Raw genomic sequence first — 20,590 nt, forward strand, 5'->3', positions numbered from 1 at the left:
CACAAACGTTTGAGATGTCTCGCTGAAATCTAGGGGAAATTGAGTGAATACACTCGGAGAATCCTTAAAAAAAAGCAAACACGGATATCATTGTTGTTTGAAGTTCTGATAAATATTTAAAAACAAATATTTAAATAATACCAAGTAAAAAAAAAAAAATTATAACTACCGGATGATCATCAAAGCTCTTTATTAGTGTTGGTGAAAGGGGATTTTCATCGAATATTTGAGATGTTTCACTCATCACCTATTAATGATAAAAATTGAAAAGCTATTCTAATAAACACACGCACACACACACATATATATATATATAGAATAACTGTTAAATAATACATACCTCATCGTCATCCAAAATAAAATCTAATTCCGGTACATCAGGCACAGGATTCTGCTCGAAAATATCCGATGTTTCACTGTGAGCCTAGAAAACCATGAAATAAAATAATTATCAAAGAAATGCTGTTCGTTGGGAAATTGAGAGTCCACTATATCCCCGCCAAATTAAAATCAAATATACGTTTCATCGATCCCATATACTATATTGTAATGCATAACAAATGAGATGAAATACAATCGGTATATAAATGAGTTACAATACGGTAAAACAAAATATTGTTGGATAAAAGAAACAGACTTTAAAAAATAAAATACGATCCGATACGTTAATAAAAAAAAAAAATCCACGTGGTAAAACAAATAACAACAAACAGGCATAATATGGTAAAATCAGCACGTGACAAATATAAAACTTTTAAGAAAGAGAGTTATATAAAATAAATAAGAACAACACGTGGTAAATATTAAATACATTCATTCATCGATAAGATTTTAAGACATGCGGTAAGTTAAAATAAAAATTTTATTACTTTTAAAACAAAACAATTAAAACTTGCCAAAATTAAGAATGATACTAAAATATTAAACACAAATAAAGATATAGTTTTACAAAACGCTCGTGGTATTTAATATTGTTAAACTAAATTATATCAACTGTAATAATGAATTAAAAAAAAAAATAAAACACGTGAAAAAAATTCAATATAATTCAACTCTCTTGAAAACAATGAAACTTTTAAAAATAAAAAGCACTCTGTAAATATATATATAAAAAAAAAAAAATTTTNATATATAAAAAAAAAAAAATATTTAAATTTATCACGCGATAAAATAAATAATAATCTTATAAAGCAAATTATAAAAATACAAATGAGTAATAGTTTCATACAATGCACGTGGTAATCAATATTGTTAAAATTAAATTATATCAACTGTAATGATGAATTTAAAAAAAAAGAAAGAAAACCAAAGGAAAATTAATTCCATAAAAATAATTTACTTTTAATAAAATGCAAAAACCGTGGTAAAAAAAAAAGTCATATTGATTAGCTAGTTAGTTTTAAATAAAATCACCACGTGCACACATATAATTATAAAAATTTAATCCCATAATAATAATTTAATAAATGTAACACGTGGTAAAAAAAAAGCATATTCATTAGCTAGTAAGCTTTAAATAAAATTAATTTAAAAAAAAAAAAAACACCTACATAAAATTAATTCCATAATAATAATTTACATTTAATAAAAGCAACACGTGATATACAAAAATCAGTAAAATATAATTTACTTTTAATAAAAGCAACACGTGGTAAGTAAAAACATATTCACTATAAATCAATACATAAATAAAATAAAAAATAACATTACTTACTTCGCTATTTCGACGCTTGTTAGGTGGCATATCTGCGCACAAATGCGAAACAAAAAAATCACGATAAAAAAAAAATTAAGCTATAAAATTCAACAGAAATTTATGCGAAATAATATGAAGACTACACGCACTCACAAGAACAATCTCAAACTGACCATAAACTGACCGCTGAGGGAATGATTTATACAACGGGTTTCAAACCCCCCCGCTAACATTTCTATCGATACAGTAAACCCCTCCTTGTGAGTTGCTTATAGCTCGCAGGGAGTCATTCATTCGCTATGTTGCCACCGCAGAAAAGAAATAATTTATGACATTATATATAAATTTATAAGAATAATTTTTAAGATTAAAAAATAAATAAACTCATTTAATTATATCTTTTTTTTTTTTAAGTTTCCAATATTCATACATAGATGGCGCCATCAGATGATTCTAAATAAATCATTTTTTTCCAAAGATAAATAATACTAATAAAGTATTGCCACCGCAGGAAAAGAAATAACATGCTCCAAAACCGAAACTGTTTCCTTTTCTGCTAATAAAAAGAAATAAGCAGTTTATGACGTTCAATTTCTAACACCCCTCTACTATAACACATATATTCCATCCATCTCCTGTTGCCACCGCAGAAAAGAAATAATTTATTCGAAAACCGATACTGTTTCCTTTTCTGCTAAAAAAAAGAAATAAGCAGTTGATGACGCTCACTTTCTCACACCCCTCTACTATAACACATATATTTCATCCATCTCCTGTTGCCACCGCAGAAAAGAAATAATTTATTCGTAAACCAAAACTAATCCCTTTTCTGCTAAAAAAAAGAAATAAGCAGTTGATGACGCTCACTTTCTTTTTTTAAACCCCTCTACTATAACACGTTTATTTCATGACCCCCCACAGAGATGATTGACAGGTGCCACGCCCCCTCCATTGTATTCACTGAGTACCCCTAGCTACTACTTCAGACATCAATATTCATATTCCCACTGCTTTAAAACTAATTATAGAGATTCGTACCCATGGGATTTAACAATCATACATTGAGATTCATATTCACACAATAATAATTAATAAATAAAATCTTGCATTAAACTTTTTATTAAAATGTTGAGAACATTCTGAGGATAAATCACTCCTTGTTTTTCCTTACTTAACTTTCATGTATTTTTATTTTAATTATTAGAAGTGTTTGGATTTTCATTTCACATTTTTGAATTTTTTTTCCAGCTTTGTAGTTTTTTACCCATTTGGGATTTGGTGCTCATAGAAAGTTTTTAATTTTATCTCAGTCTGGTTAGAGAATTAATAATGCACGAGGACTTAACATTTATATAGATCATAATTTATAAGAGTAAAAATCAGAAATTTATAAGCTTTATATATTTATGTGTTTACCTAAATCTTCAGCTATGAAAAATAGGAAAATTTATAAGTAAATAGCTTTATGTACATCATTGCGAAAAGAAAATTAAAGTCTCAATTTTTTACTTACAGATAGTTTCACCAGCTGTTGCTATTTTTCAAGTATAAACTGAATCAGAAGAGGAAACTACTGACACTTCTGTCATCGAAAGCTCCTGTTCTTTCTCTGATACAGTTAGAAAAAAAATGTCAGAATGCCCTTTAATGAAAACAGACCCTCGAAAATGCTTCTATGACATGTGTCATATTAGTGACAGTGAAATAAAATGTATTGAAGATGAAACAAAATTACGGGGTGAAGTGTGGAAAGCAGAGAGAATTGGTCGACTTACTGCTTCAAATTTCGGAAGAATTTTAAGAAGTAAGAAAAGTGACTCTCTGCTTATGGAAATCATGGGTTATCGAGATGAGAGTGATAATGTTGAGTCACTGACTTTGGGTAGAAATATGGAGCAGGTAGCAAGAGACAAATTTTTTGAAATGGTCAGCCCCAACCACGTGAACCTTATTATTAGACTGGTGCTGGTTTATTTATTGACCAAGAAGATAGCTTTTTAGCAGCTCACACCTGATGGCTATGTTAGTTGCGACTGCCATAAAGTGTCCATATTCATTACGCAATACATAGTGTCGATATGAAAAATATTTCGTAAATGACACTGGCAGATTAAAAGAAGATCATGATTATTTTGATCAAATCCAAGGCCAGATGGGCATTTCTGGGTTAAGTTGCTACTTTGTCGCATTCACGACTGCGTCGTTGAGGTATGAGGATATCACTCTCCATGAACTGAATTGGTACGAAATGGAGGATAAGCTTAATAAGTTTTTCTTTGAAAGTGTACTTCCAGAAATCCTTAACGGTCACAAACTTAAAAGTAATTGAGGGATCAAAAAATGATTGCATATGTAAAGGTTTAAAAACGGTGTAACCATGTTCTAAATTTTTTCATAAAGGTTGTGTAAAATTACATCGTTAAGTTTATTCATGGACCTGTGATCACTGCAATATTTATCAGAAACTAGTTACTTTATCATGATTATGTAAAGTTTTTTTAATTTTATGTTTATTAAGCTTATCCTTCATTTCGTACGACTTCAGTTCATCGAAAGTGACTTCCTCATACTTCAACAACACACTCGTGAATGTGACAAAATACAGTAGAGTGCCGATTATCGGTAACGCCCAATTATACGAACATGTCCGAATTCGTTTTTTTTTTTTTAAAGTTTAGACAGAAAATTAAATAATTGACAAAAAAAATCTGAAATATGATAAACAAAATTCAATGATTGTAAAAAAAAAAACTTCCACACACGCCAGAGCTAAACTGCTGTTTGTAGAAAATGCAACACCATGAAGGAATCATCAGAATCAAATGAAATTCGCAGCAAATGTCAATTATAGGATATNATATGATAAACAAAATTCAATGATTGTAAAAAAAAAAAAACTTCCACACACGCCAGAGCTATTTTAGATAGTACTGCCAGTCCTAAGCCTTGAAAAAGTGTGAAGGGAAGTTAGTGCATAAATAATAATAATTTAAACAAGATTTTAAACAACTTTCCAATTATTCGAACCAAGTTCGGTCCCGAGCAGTTCGGATAATCGGTGCTCTGCTGTAGCTCGTATTTAATCCATTTTTGTGTGCTTATTTTTTGTTGAAAACATGTTAAAGAAAGTTAGTCTTTCAAAAATCTTGATAACTAAAAAAATAAATCTTGTACAGTTCTAAGAAAAATTTAATTATATGTGCTATTTTTAAAATTTATTGCATTGTATGTGAATCTCCAGAGAAAAGAAAAGTTATCTTTAGCTGATGACTGAATTATCTAAACTGATTTTATTTAATTTTAAATATTTTTACTGTCATACTTTTTTTAATTTTGATTTTTTTTTTAAATTTACAGGATTATCTCTTCTCATATACCGTAATGGTGTAGCTTAATTTTCCATTGTTGTCAGTGAATTTTTTTTTCAGTTCGAAAATCACATGGTAGGATCCAGTTTCCCCGCATTGATTTGTAATTGTTTTGGTTATCATTAGTCTAAAATTAATAAAAGTCATTGTTTTTTTATAAATATTTTTGTATCCTTAATTTAAAGATATTTACTTGTATTGCTGATATTACATTTTTGGCTGTTTTCAAAGATTAAGAAAATTTACTTAAACTGACAAACAATCTCAAGAGCGGGGTGTCTGTAAACTTTACTGGGATGCCAGAAATCACATGAACTCTATATAAAGACTACTCCTCATTCTTCCCTGTATACACATATTTTTTACTTTAATTTTATCTTTGTGTTCTTTTTGTGTTAATATGCGTTTGTCATGCATTTTCTTTGTTTATTAATGTAATTTTGTTCCTTTTAACTCCCTGTTAATGTCCACTTACAGTACCCTTCCAAATTATTAGGGACACTTAAAATTTCTAAAAAATTGTCATTTCTCAAAGTGTCATAACTTTTTCAAAAATGAATCAATTTTCATAAAAATTTCAGGATATCATGTTCAGGTTTTCTTCTTTCACTTAAAAATTACTAATTTATCTCAATTTTTTGCAAAAATTTAAATTTTTGAACCAAGCAATTTTTTTTTAAAAAAAATGTCAAGCCTGACAAGTTGCTACTTAGTAACAAAATTTTTTGCATGAAAATTATTATTTACACATTAAAGTACAAGTCATTAACTTTAAAACGCGCTAAAGTAAATGACTTTATGATTTTTTTGACCGAGATATGAGATTTTGAAAATTTTTTGTCATTTATAGTGAAAACGAAATTATTGTGAATTCGAAAATTTATTTTGTCTGCGACAAAAATTTCAAAGCAATTTTTCAAAATTGTTGCGCTCGGAACATTTTTGTAAATTTTTTTTTTTTAATAAAATTTAAAGTTTTAAATTTTTTTTATTGAAATTTGTCTTGGTGTCATATCTGGTGTGTATAAATTAACTGGCAAATTTTCAAAACAATTGAATAAAAATTAAAAAAATTATTGTCGCCTTAAAAAACATAACTTTACAAAGAGGAATAACTTTTTTTAAAAAAGAATTTTTTTCCAACAAAGTAGCTAAATAACAATTTGTAATTGATAATAAATAAATAAATTCACATTTAAAGATGTACTTTTATTAAAGGATTCCCAATATTTACGAGGGAACATACAACGGGTAAGATTTTGTCAACAGTTGAAAACTCCCCCTTTTCATTTTTTTTAACAATGGAGATTGGCAGGGTGCCTTCAAATATGCGAAAAGTTATCTTTCTGATGGCTCTATCTATGTGCACATGCACTTTAGAGTTTCCCCGATGTTACAACCTCATGCTGACTTAGCTGAGCTCTGATATTGAAAGCTTCTTGTGTAATTATCTGCAAACCACTCATTTTTCTATTCAATTGGACGAGTCTACTTTGCCTGGTAATGAAGCATTATTATTGGTATATGTTCGATTTGTTATGGACAAAGAAATCCATGAAGAGCTGCTATTCGCAAAAACTTAGAAGTCGGACACTAAAGGCGAATCGATACTTTATGTCCTGAGTGATTTTTTTACAAAAAAATCTATTCCATTTACCAACATTAATTCGGTGGCAGCAGATGGAGCTCCTGCCATGTTCGGGCGATATCGTGGGTTTATAATCCATCTTAAAAGAATAATTCCAGGACTTATTGTATACGAGTGATAGATTGCTCCAATCGCTTCAATTTGTGATTAACGTAGTTAATAAAATAAGAAGCAATGCTTTGAATACTCGTTTATTTGCACTATTGTGCGATGAAAATGATGAAGATTTCCAACGACTGCTCTTACATACTGAAGTACGCTGGTTGTCGAAAGGTGCATGCTTATCGAGATTTTACTCACTTTTCGAATCAGTGATAGAGTATCTGGGAACTAAAGCACCAGATTTAAAAGAAAATCTGATCAAATATAAAGCGGACATTGCGTACTTAACAGATCTGTTCATAAAATTCAATGAGGTTAACTTGCAGTTACAAGGGGACAGCCTTAATTTAATAAAAACAAAGGGTGTAATTTCAATACCCAACATTTAAATACCCTGCATGATGACTTCAAAAATAGATTTGAAGATATTCTGACGATGGAAATACCACCATGGATCATAACCTCATTTGATGAAACGGAAGAGGCGAATGTGGTATTACAAGAGGAGCTACTTGAGCTCAGCACCAACGAGGAACTGAAGGTGAAATTTAAAAAAGGCTATCAAACATATTGGCTGTAGGCAGAAATCCCCGAAAAATATCCTGGGCTGTGGAAAATTTTTGATTGCGTTTCCCTCGTCATATCTTGCCGAAAGAAGTTTTAGTGCCGTTACCAACCTGTTAACAAAAAAAAAGAAGCAGATTGAACATCACAGAAGGGGGAGATTTGAGATTACTTCGTATAAAACTGAAGCCAAATATTGATAATTTGCTGTCAATTCATCAAGTACATTCGTCTTATTTAAAAGTATGACTATTTTTTACTGTTGATTTACATTTCAGAGTTTATTGTTGATTTTTTGTAATAATAAATGTTTATAATTTTGTATAACCACAAGTATTATTTTAATAAATAGGACACAAGAAAATTTGTTACTTTTTTCTCTTTTCTTAACACCCCCAATTTTAGGTGATATTTTTTAGGAGTTTGGGAATACAGTAGAAATGTAGCAGCAGGACGTCTACCGAAAATAGTAAAACTTTGAAAGTGGTCCACGAGAAAAAAAAGTTTGGGAACCTTTGATTTAAAGGCTAATAAAAATAACGCAAGCCAACTTTAAGAATTTTTGGCCATATAGTTGTAGTTAATAACGAGAAGCAATAGAAAGTATTTAGCAATGAGTTTTGATAAATAATTTTATACTTAACATGCTTGCACCTTGCACATACATAAATTTTTTTCTCCCATTCTGTCTGGACGATATTCCTGAATTCGACTTATTTGATAAAGTACTTACGATTGTGATTACAGGAAATAGTGTTATGTGAGCATAGCATCAGTGATGCAAAAAAAAAAAAAAAAAATTCNAATAAGAAAGGAAAATTTATTAGTTTATACTTTTGGAAGCCGTGAACCGCAAGAAAAAACATTTGATATAGTAAAGGCGAGTATAAGCAATAAAAAATATCCTACTCGAAGGTCAGAGTTCGAATTATTGGTTTCAAGTACCATAACACGTGCTTCTTTCCCACCGCATAATAATAAAATAAAGTTGCTGCTTGAGGATTTTGCGCTTACTGATTTATGCCTTTCGAAAGGAATAAATTCCATTGATATATTAATTGGAGCAGATTATTATTGGAAACTCCACACTGGGTACATAAAGGAGTTGACTAAAGATTTGTTTTATGTCGAAACATTACTCGGCGGAAGCGTAACTGGGATTACTCATTCAGATTTAAAAAATGACTCTATCATTGAAAATTTATGTTATTGTAAGGAAAAATTTAATTGTGAGGAATTAACTAGTGAAAATAATTCTTGTGATGATATAAATTTACAGTTACGGAAATTTTGGGATAATGAAAGCTTAGGCATAAATGATAAAATTCAGAATACACCTTTAGAGCTTTAGAAATTATAATTAATATGGAGAAATAATATTAACACACCTTGCACATACATACATTTTTTTCTCCCATTCTGTCTGGACGATATTCCTGAATTCGACTTATTTGATAAAGTACTCACGATTGTGATTACAGGAAATAGTGTTATGTAAGCATAGCATCAGTGATGCAAAGTTTCAAAAAAATTTTTTTCCCCCGAAATATATTAGTTATAACTTGCAATGAAAATATTAAAATATGATTGATTGAATGTAGGTTTTATGCGCCCGAGATAACATAGAAGCAAACAAAAATCTCTTTGTGGAACACTTGAATAGTTTGTTGCTTCAATTTTCAAATTATTATGGTGATCTTGATTTTACAAAGTTTGCGTGGATACAGAATCCATTTATCGACGAAGAAGATGATGAATTTCGATTGACAAGTATTGAAAAAGAAAAATTGATTGAATTGTCTTGTGATACTACGTTAAAACATAAATTTCAGACTGTATCTCTGGTTCAATTCTGGTTGAATCTTCATACAGAATATAACACTTAGTCAAACAAAGCTTTGAAAGTACTGCTGCCGTTCGCAACATCATATTCATGCGAAACGGGATTTTCTGCCTTGGCTGCACTGAAATCCAAATATCAAGCTCGTTTAGTGGTAGAAAAAGAGCTACGAGTAGCTATATCGTCACAAACACCAAGATTTGATAAACTTTGTGCTAATAGACAAGCACATCCATCTCATTAAAAACAATAATAAAATATCGTTTTCCATTAGTTTGCATGCAAAATTTAATTGTAACACAATTGTAATTGATACAATAGTACAAGTAAGAGAATAAGGCAAGATAAATTATCTAAATAAAATCTGATTAAAAGTATGAATAAAATCTGATTAAAAGTATGAATAAAATCAGATAAAAAGTATGAGTACAATATAAAACACTAAGTTAGTAAAATGTAAGAAGGTGATAAGGTATTTACAAAAGTGTATAAAACTGAAGATGTGTTAAAACTTTTATATGCAGTTAAAAATACCAACGACACGTAAAAATGCAAAAATGTTAGGATGGTGAATATCATCCAACAAATCTTGTATGCATAAAATAGAACTCCCAGAAAACTTTAAACAATGTTGATTAAAACTTGGACACGTAATTAAAATGTGATGAATTGTGAGAGGGACGTTACAAGTACTGCATTCAGGGGGAGGTTCTCCGAACAGTAAATGAAGATGTGTTAACCAGGTGTGACCGATTCGCAGTCGAGTAAATTTAACGTCTGCACTACGCAGGTGCAGCACAGGCAAATGGTCCAAATTCGTTTTAGCACTACGTAGCTCATTGACAGTTTGGAGATCCCACCTTTGCTGCCATAAAGATGTTACAAATTTCCGAGCATGCACTTTTCTACAAAACATGGTATTTCTGAGAAGGCCCGAGAGGAAATAAAAGAATAAGAGCCTGTTGATGAATTCACCCACTTCGGGAGAAATGTTGCAAGCCAACTACGACAACTTCCGTTTGAAGATATTTTGCACTTGCAGATGGAAATTCTACAACTTATTCGTCAAAGAAGAGTTGACGATATCAATCAAAATATATTAGAAAAGGCGATGGATTGCCTATACAATTACAGAAAAGACCAAAATAAGTACCCGACCACGTAGAGAGAGCCACCTCTCTTCTACATGGTATTTCTGACAAGGCCCGAAAAAACGAAATGAAAACGAGAAATTCAATTATCTTCCATCACTATTTTTAATTTAAACAAGTATTAGATTTTCGTAAAATATACTGCTTTTTATTTGTTGACAAGGCCTTGAAAGAGAAAACCAGAAATCGTTCCATTCCAAACAGTAACAAGAAATCGCTCCTGTGCTAATCAAAACTTATGCCTTCCCCTGTAATTGTTGTAAAAAAGTTGAGTCCTTCTCATTAGACTAAAAACTCCTCTCTGAATAGAAAAAGAAAAATTTCATCGCCAAAGGGCAGTCAGGATGGAATTATCAATGATGAATCTAAGAACTCTGCTCTTTTAAGTGTTCTTCCTTTGAGCTTTTATACATTTTAAAAATAAAAAGTTCCTACCTTGAAGAGAGAAAGTAGGGTAAGATCGGTTGCTACATGCTTTTGCCCCTAACCTCTTTAAAGTGAGTGAATACTGGATCCTTGAAACCTGCAGTGCAGCAGAGGATAAAAGGAGATAACTACTTAAAAGGTGTAATGGGCCCCTTTCTCGAAGCACAACGAACCATATTTTCTTATTTTGTAAAACTTATTAAGACATTTTATCCAAAATTATAGTTTAAATACAGATATAAATTCTCAGTAATGTACTTTTGAAAAAAAAAACTTATAAATAAGCACTATATTTTTTTTAAAAGAAAATTTGATCACGCTCTGAACAGTGCCGAGTCCTGGAATAATTCCATCACCCCCCTTAGTAACGGCCTTGCCTACATCACATGTAAATTACAGGCATAATTTTCTTAAATTATCATATAAAACAGATATGTCTGCTAATCTTTCACTGAAATTATGGTTTTTCTAAATTTTCCATAGAGTGAACATATGCACTATGTGGGGTTAGAGCGAGTGATATGACTTTTTGTGGAAAAAACTATTTATAACAATAAGCGTACATGCATGACTTTAACGGAAAGAAATTAAGTACACAACAAAACAATAAATATGTTGATTAAATCTTATAGCTTCTAGGTTGAACAGATTGGCCCCAATAAGCGTTCAAATCTTAATCACCTAGTCTAAACCCACTGATTGATTGTAGAGTTTAATGGCTCAAGATCCAAAAGAGGATATGCTGCGCCAAACAGTACGTTAATGCAGCTTAAAATGTAAAATGCTTAGTACATTTTTATTTCTATAAAATACATAAAGGTAATAAAACCGTCAATAACGAGACGAATATATTTAAAAGTCACTAAAATCCAATAAAAGGTGTATTTATATAAGGTAAAACGGTGAATGGATAATAAATAGGAGTGAATAAAATCAGATAAAACTGGTTATATACAATATAAAATACCAATAGCTCGCAGAAATGCGAAAATGTTGGGATGATGGATTTCACCTAACAAATCCTTCATACATAAAATAGTGTTTTTAAAAAAGGTAATACGATGTTGGTTAAAACAGGGACAAATAGTTNTTCCCACCCTGTTGCAACAGTTCGGTAATGGCCCGTTTGTGTTTCAACACGATAACGCTGCCATTCATAAAGCACATGCCATCACGGACTGGTTTGATGAAATGGAGGTGCAAGAGCTTGACTGGCCATCCCAAAGTCCCGACATCAATCCAATTGAGCATCGCTGGGATGAGTTGAAGCGCCGGTTCAGGGCCAGACCACAATGCCCCAAAACCACCACTCAACTCCTCGCCATGTTACAGGAGGAATGGCGGGCAATACCGGCCGCCGTTATACCAACACCTAGTAGATAGCCTTCCTAGAAGGGTTAAAGCTGTGATTTAGGCGCGTGGCGGCCCTACGCCCTACTGACTTGATACTAGCACCTCATGTATCCGAAATGAGGGGTGTCCGGTCATTAATGGCCGGATAGTGTATATCTATATTATTTTCCTTGATAAAATCGTTAAAGCAAGGAAACACGGTGTTGTTTTTATTCAATTCAGTTTGCCAGAGACTAAGCTTATTCTTAAAAGCTTGAATTTTACTGGCTGTAGTTATGATAGTTGAATTCTCACCCTGCAAGCTCAAATTTAAGTCGTTAAGTTTTTCAAAAATATCAACTAAATAGCTCAGCTTCCCTAGCCAAACTTCATTGATATAATATCTTGCCAATCTATGCTTCTTTTCGATTTAGAACATGTACACTTCGTTTCTCAAATCAAATATCCGTCGTAGTATTTTTCCACGTGAAAGCCATCTGACTTCGGTGTGTAACAGTAATTTCTCATACGTTGAGCCCATCTCATTGCAAAGTATTGAAAAGAAACGGCTGTTGCATTTAATGTAGTTAATTGAACTAACAGCGTCTTGTAATACGTTGTGCAACTCTTCATCCATATCTATTGCAACAAGAGCTTGCCGATGAATCATACAGTGATGAAATACCATATGAGGCGCCACCTACTGAATTAAGCCTCTGAGCCCTTTATTTGAACCTGTTAATGCTGCAGCACCATCAGAAAGAGTGGACAGAATGAAATTGCAATTAAACAGGGAGTGACGGCGCTTCACTCTTTATATGTACACTGTTTGGTATGCAGCATGCAGGGATAATACATTTCATAAAAATTTGGCGACCCCCAAAACACTTCTAGCGACCCCCACAGGGGTCGCGACCCCTAGTTTGCGCACGACTGATATGAGGCATAAAAGTGAGTTTATGATCAAATATAACACCTAAGAACTTTGTTTCAGATACAACGGTTATGGTAGACGTTGTGAATACATACTATAACTGGATCAAGATTCATTCTGCGTAACCTTCAAAAAATGTATGCAAGAGCTTTTACAAGGTGAAAGACTATGCCCAATTTGTTCACACCATTCAACGATTTTATTCACTGTCAAATGCAGTTGACGCTCAATAACGCGCATGTCAGATCCTGTACATGATGGTAACAAAGAGTAAACAAGTCTCTTGTATTTGACGATTAGGTAAATGATAATTAAGGACTAAAAACTGTTTGCTCTACAGCGGCATATCCCATGCCGATTCAACTGAACCAAAGTAAATTCCAACAGAAGTGCTTCATTAGAAATTGTCTTTCCCTTCTGAGAATTCAAACAACTAATTGAATAGTTGTAATGATTGACTAAATTGAATATGTACTCTAAAGTAACGTCATTTATAATGTCCGACAAATTGTTTCTTTCACATTTTTTTGCTTGCTTGTATTTCAAATACTAGAATTCCTAGTATTATATCACAATACCCACTCCTTGTCATTCACTTCTATTAATAATGGATAAAACTCAAACTCCTGTAAACTTTTGTATTTTCTGTTATATAGATAGTTAGTAAATGTTAATTTTTTAAACTTATTTAATATTATTGCTTTTAGATCAACCTTAGAATATTGGGTCGTGGAATATGTTCAAGAAAAAGGAAAAGTGTCAGTCGTCCCTTTCGAATGGCTAATTGAAGATGAAGAGGTTGCTGGTTCCCACTGCGTGATTTGAAAGAAATATCCTTCAAAAAGTTTCACTTGGAACTTATGGCCTGCAAAAGTCATCTCGACGTAAGTATTTCTCTATTCCACTTTGTCTTGATAACCTTAGGATATTGGGTGGTGGAATTTATTCAAGAAAAAGGAAAAGTATCAGTCGTCCCTTTCGAATGGCTAATTGAAGATAAAGAGGCAGAAGGTGGATACCTCTGCTGGTTCCCACCGCGTGATTTGAAGAGAAATATCCTTCAAGAAGTTTCACCCTCCAATGGATGGGATTTATGGCCTGCAAAAGTCATCTTGAAGTAAGCATTTCTCTATTCCACTCTGTCTTGATCAACCTTAGAATATTGGGTTGTGGAATTTATTCAAGAAAAAGTGTCAGTGGTCCCTTTTGAATGGCTAATTGAAGATGAAGAGGCAGAAGGTGGGTATCTCTGCTGGTGCCCAATGCGTGATTCGAAAAGAAATACCCTTCCAATAGGTTTCACCCTCCAATGGGTGGGAATTATGGCCTGCAAAAGTCATCTTGAAGTAAGAATTTCTCTATTCCACTCTGTCTTGATCAACCTTAGAATATAGGGTTGTGGAATTTATTCAAGAAAAAGGAAAAGTGTCAGTCGTCCCTTTCGAGTGGCTAATTGAAGATGAATAGGCAGAAGGTGGGTATCTCTGCTGGTTCCCAACGCGTGATTCGAAAAGAAATACCCTTCCAAAAGGTTTCACCCTCCAATGGGTGGGAATTATGGCCTGCAAAAGTCATCTTGAAGTAAGCATTTCTCTATTCCACTCTGTCTTGATCAACCTTAGAATATAGGGTTGTGGAATTTATTCAAGAAAAAGTGTCAGTCGTCCCTTTCGAATGGCTAATTGAAGATAAAGAGGCGGCAGAAGGTGGGTACCTCTGCTGGTTCCCACCGCGTGATTTGAAAAGAAATACCCTTCCAAAAGGTTTCACCCTCCAATGGGTGGGATTTATGGCCTGCAAAAGTCATCTTGAAGTAAGCATTTCTTTATTCCACTCTGTCTTGATCAACCTTAGAATATTGGGTTGTGGAATTTATTCAAGAAAAAGTGTCAGTCGTCCCTTTTGAATGGCTAATTGAAGATAAAGAGGCAGAAGGTGGGTACCTCTGCTGGTTCCGACCGCGTGATTTGAAGAGAAATATCCTTCCAAAAGGTTTCACCCTCCAATGGGTGGGAATTATGGCCTGCAAAAGTCATCTTGAAGTAAGCATTTCTCTATTCCACTCTGTCTTGACCAACCTTAGAATATAGGGTTGTGGAATTTATTCAAGAAAAAAATATAATTTCATGTAAAATTTTTCCACCTGAAGAAATCTTATCTCATCAGGCACAACAACTTTTCTACTGGGGATAAACACAATTGTGTAGGTGCCCCAAAAAATTAATGTAGTTCCAGTATTCAAGAAAAAGGAGAAGTGTCAGTCGTCCCTTTCGAGTGGCTAATTGAAGATAAAGAGGCAGAAGGTGGGTACCTCTGCTGGTTCCCACCGCGTGATTTGAAGAGAAATATCCTTCAAAAAAGTTTCACCTTCCAATGGGTGGGATTTATGGCATGCAAAAGTCATCTATTATTCAAGTAAGATTTTTTCTATTTCACTCGGTCTTGATTTTTTTTCAAATCAATTCATATCCTTACATAAAATATACATAATGGAAAAGTTGTTTTGAATATAAAAAAAAATAATAATAAATTAATTTCTATGTTTTTCTTTTCTTCAGTAAAAATCATATTGCAATATTTTGGTAGACACTTTGACTTCAGGTTAACGAATATTTTTGTATTAAACAACTTTACTTACCTATTTATTATTAAGAAATCACACCAGAAAAGATGGCTATTTAAATTTACTTTCAAACAGTTTTTGTGCCTTGGTAAGATACTTAATGTCCTTTGAAAATTGTATTTACTTTTTATTGCATGTACCTTTGAAAATAGTAAAAACTGTTTGCTCTACAGCGGCATATCCAATGCCGATTCAACTGAACCAATAAATTCTACAGAAGTGTTTCATTAGAAATTGTTTTCCCCTCTGAGAATTCAAATCATTAGATATATTCTCAGAAAAAAGCTTTTTAAAGAATAAAGTAATTTTTTGAAAAGGAATTGAAAAAATAGTTGTACGAAACATAAAACTAAATATTTGTTTCTCAGAACTTTCCTGAAACGAAATATTCTGCTTCGTTATTATTTATATTTGCGTTAAATACTTCAAATTACATTTTGAGATAATTCATAAACTATTAATAAAATTTCGAGAAAGAAATTGTTATGCTAACGTTGTGTATCTGTGCAATGCCCTCTTGAGACCTGTCTACAAAACATTACAAGTATATATGTTCTTTCCCAAGATTTATAATCTTTCGATTAATTGTTAAATTTTCAGAAATGTTACAAATATTTATAATGTATAATATAGATATTTATAATTAACTAAATTTAGACCACAAAAAAATACTCTATGCATATTAATGTGATTCAAAGAAGAATCGATTTTGCTAAAAAGAATTTTTCCGTATTATATCCTATTTTCACTGCGTAATAACTCTCAGGAAGGACAAAGTTTAAACTATATTGATTCGTTAAAACATAGTAATCCTCAAAATGAAAGAGAGGACGATCTATCCGTTATTTATGTGAAAAATGGATATAAACTGTGCTTTCCGCTTTGGTCTTCAAAATATCCGACGTTAGTTAACTTAAAAGGAGAGTGTTTATGATCACTGTACACCTCATTATCTTTTTAATTTTTTGCGGAAACATTAATAAACCAATCATTTTAATATGACATCAAGGAGGTTATCAAAATAGATATAACTTAAAAAACTGATATTAATACTTACTGCGGAACCAAACTGAAATTATCAAAAACTGAATTACCAGTTGAAACAATATACCACAGAAAGAAACTTTCTTTTAAGCAATGTTTAAGATACTTATTACATTCTAATACAGTTAAGATTAATAAAGGGGGCATAATAATACGGAGAAAGTATTATAATGCAGTAAGCAACGACATAAAACAATTACAATAGTTTTAAATTGAATATATGATTAAAAATATTTGATAGAACGAAAGAATAACTTTTTAAATAAATTTTTAATATAAATTTAACGTGAGAAGGATAAAAAAAGTTCAATAAACTTACTTACATGGAGAATTTAAATGTTAAAATAGTTTAGAACAGATACTAACATTGTAATCTATAGTTTTCCTTTTTTAAATTTGTTATAAACGGCAAATATACTGTGTATATTGCTAATGGGCTGCAATAGCGGCACAACTCAAAAAATCATCTTTTGAGATAAGTGGGTTTAAAGTTTTTATTGCTAAGGAAAATGCATAAGAAATGCTTTAGTCTGCTTAAACGAAGATTACCTTCAAATTGAATTATGAGTTGTGCTAGCATTGCTGCTGAAAAGAATGTTGATTTCGTCTTTGTCCAAAACGCGTGTTTTTTTTTTTAGTTGTGCCGCTATTGCAGCCTATGAGCGACATAGCACATTAAATAAATACAAAAAGGACAAAATGCAACTTAAGCGCTTAATATTATTAACTATTAATTTACTTTCGTTTTCCTTTTGTTTAAGTTTTTAAGTCCTTTTTCTACTTCCGTGCATTTGGGACGTTGCTATGAGCATATTTTCATAGATTTAAAAAGTTATAACAATTTAGCGCCTGGTAAGAAATATGATTATTATATGTTATATTTAAATTATTCAATTATTAAATATTCTAATTCAGCTACTCTGAAAGCAAAAATATTTTTTGAATTACACTCAATGCCCAAAATTTTTCCGTCTTATAAAGCATAAAACTTGCAAAGATAGTTTCAAATAAAGATGCAAAACTTGCCCTAATATTGTATAAAAACATATAAATCATAATAACGATTACTCCAAATCTGTTTGTAAAATTAAAAATGTTATTTATATGCTAACCTGTGGTTTTTGTAGTATGAAATATGTTGGACAAACAAGTAACTCGCTTAATATTCCAGTTAATCAACACCGTTCAGATATAAACAGTAATAAAATTATCAATAACCTAGAATTGAATAATTTTAGAGTACATAATTTTAATAGTGTCAAAATTAATACTTTGGATGAAGTAGATGTTTTAGATTTAAAACTACAAAAAGAAAACCACTACATGCTTTTATACACAACAATTTTGCCGTATGGGCTAAACGATACCTTCCAACATTAAGATTAACTTTAATAACTCCTCAAATTATTCACTTTTTCATATTAAAGATAAGCGTACAATTCGAGGTAAACGGGGATCAAGAGTAATAGAAACTCTCTCAATAGTGACAAATTAAATGTAAATTTTATTTCTAATATAGAAAAAGATTTTAATAAACATTATAATATTAAACCAATTAAAGATTTTGTTTTCTGCTCTAAGAATAAAGATGTACAGTGGGTAAAAAAAGTTTCCGTACGGTCGCTAAATTTAAGAATAAAGGAGCATAATTTGTAAAGTATTGCATTTTTTCTTTAAATACTGTCTATATGTGGTTTAGTATAACTCTATGGAAAGAGATTTTTAAAAATTTTCATTTTTACAAAACGAGAAAAGCATATTATTTGCAATATCTAAGGTAAATTGAAAATGCAGTGCAAAAAAAGTTTCCGTACGCGTTATGCAAATTCTTTCTGACGTGTTTGGAACAGGCCCGCAGTAAATCTTTGACGTTAGAAAGTTAATCGTCTCAAAATGGAAGTTCCCAGAGCTATACGGGAATTAGTGATTAAATTGCGAAAAGATGGATTATCCATGAAAAGGATTAGTGAAATGACTAAAAAATCGAAGTCTACTGTGCAATATCATTGAAAGATATCGTAAACTTCATTCATTTGAGGATAGAGATTGATCCGGGAGGCACGTCCAAATTAAATCGCGTGCATGAAAGAAACATCATACGCCAAGTTCAAGAAAATCCACGAATTAGTGCTCCGCTGTTGGCAGCTGATTTAATGGTTAGTTACAACATTAAAGTCTCAACTCAAACCGTGAGAATTGAATTGAATGTAGGGTTTAGTGGCGCAAGATCCAGATGAGGACATGCTGCGCCAAACACAAACCGTGAGAAATGTCATTAAAAAAAACGGTTATCATGGACGTGCGGCCGGAAGAAACCCTATATAAGTTTGTGCAACAGGAAAAAGTTTGCAAAGAAGCATGTAAGCAAGCCATTATCTTTTTGGGAATCCATTATTTTTAGTGATGAATCAAAATTTAACATTCATGGGTCAGATGGCCGAGTTATGGTGTGGAGAAAACCAAACAAACAAATGCTAATTAAGAATTTATGCGGAACTGTGAAGAACGGTGGCGGCGGTGTGGGGTATGTATGAGTGCTTCTGGAGCAGGAAATTTGCAATTCATCGAGGGAACAATGGATATCTGGATATTCTTAAACAAAATGTGTTATCCAGAGCAGGAGAAACTATCTCTTGGAACTGGATTTACTTTTCAGCAGGACAACGATCCTAAACACACCTCTAAGATTCGCCAAGAGTGGTGCCTTTACCATCTTAAACAACAACTTCATAGTCCTCCCCAGTCACCCGATTTAAACCCCATCTCACTTTTGTGGGAAGAAATTGGCCGACAACATAAAAAGTATGACAAAAAACAAAAGTTGAACTTAAAAGTGCCATTAGTAGCACTTGGTGTAATATTTCTCCAGAAACAACCAAAAAACTTGTAGGGGTAATGCCAAAACGTCTAAGAGCGGCGATAAAGGCCAAAGGAGAGCCCACTGATCATTAAATGCAATTTTGTAAATATATTTTGCATTTTTGTAAACTTTTTTCGTCTGCTAGGGCACCGTAAGGAGACTTTTTTGTTCCATGTTTACGGCATTTTTTGAGTTTTTAAGATTTATTATTTAATTTTGTCAGTATTATCATCCTTTTAATATGAATAAATATTTAGTAATATTATTTTTAACCAATTTTTAAGTTTTCATTTTTATCATTATGAATTTTGTGTGACAAATTAAACTTTGATTTGCATTCGTATCTGCGTACGGAGACTTTTTTTACCCACTGTATATAAAAGCATCAAGATCTTATTCTTTACTTTTTTTTTTATTAATTTACACTTCAAAATTCTTAGTTTTGATCTTGTAAAAGCTAAAATAAGAAAAATTCAGATAATTTATATTTCGTTATTAACTTTCAAAACAGTATTTCGATAAGATCAAAGTTCATTTAATGTTTTGAGCTTGGGTGAGCAGTTGTTTATTTGTGTTCTGTTGCGATTTTTTCCCCCTGCAAACCTTAAATATGCCCGATGATAATCGTCACCTCAAACTTCTATACTTACTTAAGAAGAAAGAAGCTAGCATTGCAGAAACGTTTTAGGGAGCACGAAATAAATGAAGCAAGATATGTTGAAGGAGATTTTTATGTGCTTTTTCCATAAGCTACAAAAAGACCCTAATAAATTTTTTAATTACTTCCGAATGAGCGAAACCCCATTTAACTACGTGTTAACCTCACTATATGATAGCATTAAGAAAGAGGACACCAGTTTTCGTCAATGCATACCTCCAAAAGAAATGCTTCCTGTCACCCTAAGGTAATTATTTATACTGTTTCTGTTTAGTTACTGTAATAAATCCTTTTAATAAACTAAAACCATTTTCATTCTTTTCTAGATATTTGGAATATTAGTA

The 20,590-nt window shown here is 31.9% G+C and overlaps 1 protein-coding gene and 1 long non-coding RNA gene across 4 annotated transcripts in view; one reads left to right on the forward strand and one right to left on the reverse strand.

Moving 5' to 3' along the window:
- The window catches only part of LOC139426701 (uncharacterized), a 2,718-nt gene extending 725 nt beyond the window's left edge, over nucleotides 1–1,993 (reverse strand). The window contains exons 1-4 of the mRNA XM_071186453.1: nucleotides 1,715–1,993; nucleotides 341–424; nucleotides 170–247; nucleotides 4–63 (exon numbers count right to left, since the gene is read on the reverse strand). Coding sequence (XP_071042554.1) covers nucleotides 4–63; nucleotides 170–247; nucleotides 341–424; nucleotides 1,715–1,744 — 252 coding nt within the window. The 5' untranslated portion in view covers nucleotides 1,745–1,993. The remainder of the gene's footprint in view (nucleotides 1–3; nucleotides 64–169; nucleotides 248–340; nucleotides 425–1,714) is intronic.
- The window catches only part of LOC122271864 (uncharacterized), a 14,165-nt gene extending 9,684 nt beyond the window's left edge, over nucleotides 1–4,481 (forward strand). For 2 of the 3 annotated variants that reach the window (XR_011637980.1, XR_011637981.1), the window contains exon 3: nucleotides 3,212–4,480. This is a non-coding gene — a long non-coding RNA (uncharacterized lncRNA). Of the gene's footprint in view, nucleotides 1–3,211 lie in introns of all 3 variants that reach the window. The other variant, XR_011637979.1, reaches the window with a different exon arrangement.
- The last annotated feature ends 16,109 nt before the right edge of the window (nucleotides 4,482–20,590 follow it).

This window comes from Parasteatoda tepidariorum, chromosome 10, assembly GCF_043381705.1.
Source record: "Parasteatoda tepidariorum isolate YZ-2023 chromosome 10, CAS_Ptep_4.0, whole genome shotgun sequence".
Lineage (NCBI taxonomy): Eukaryota > Metazoa > Arthropoda > Arachnida > Araneae > Theridiidae > Parasteatoda > Parasteatoda tepidariorum.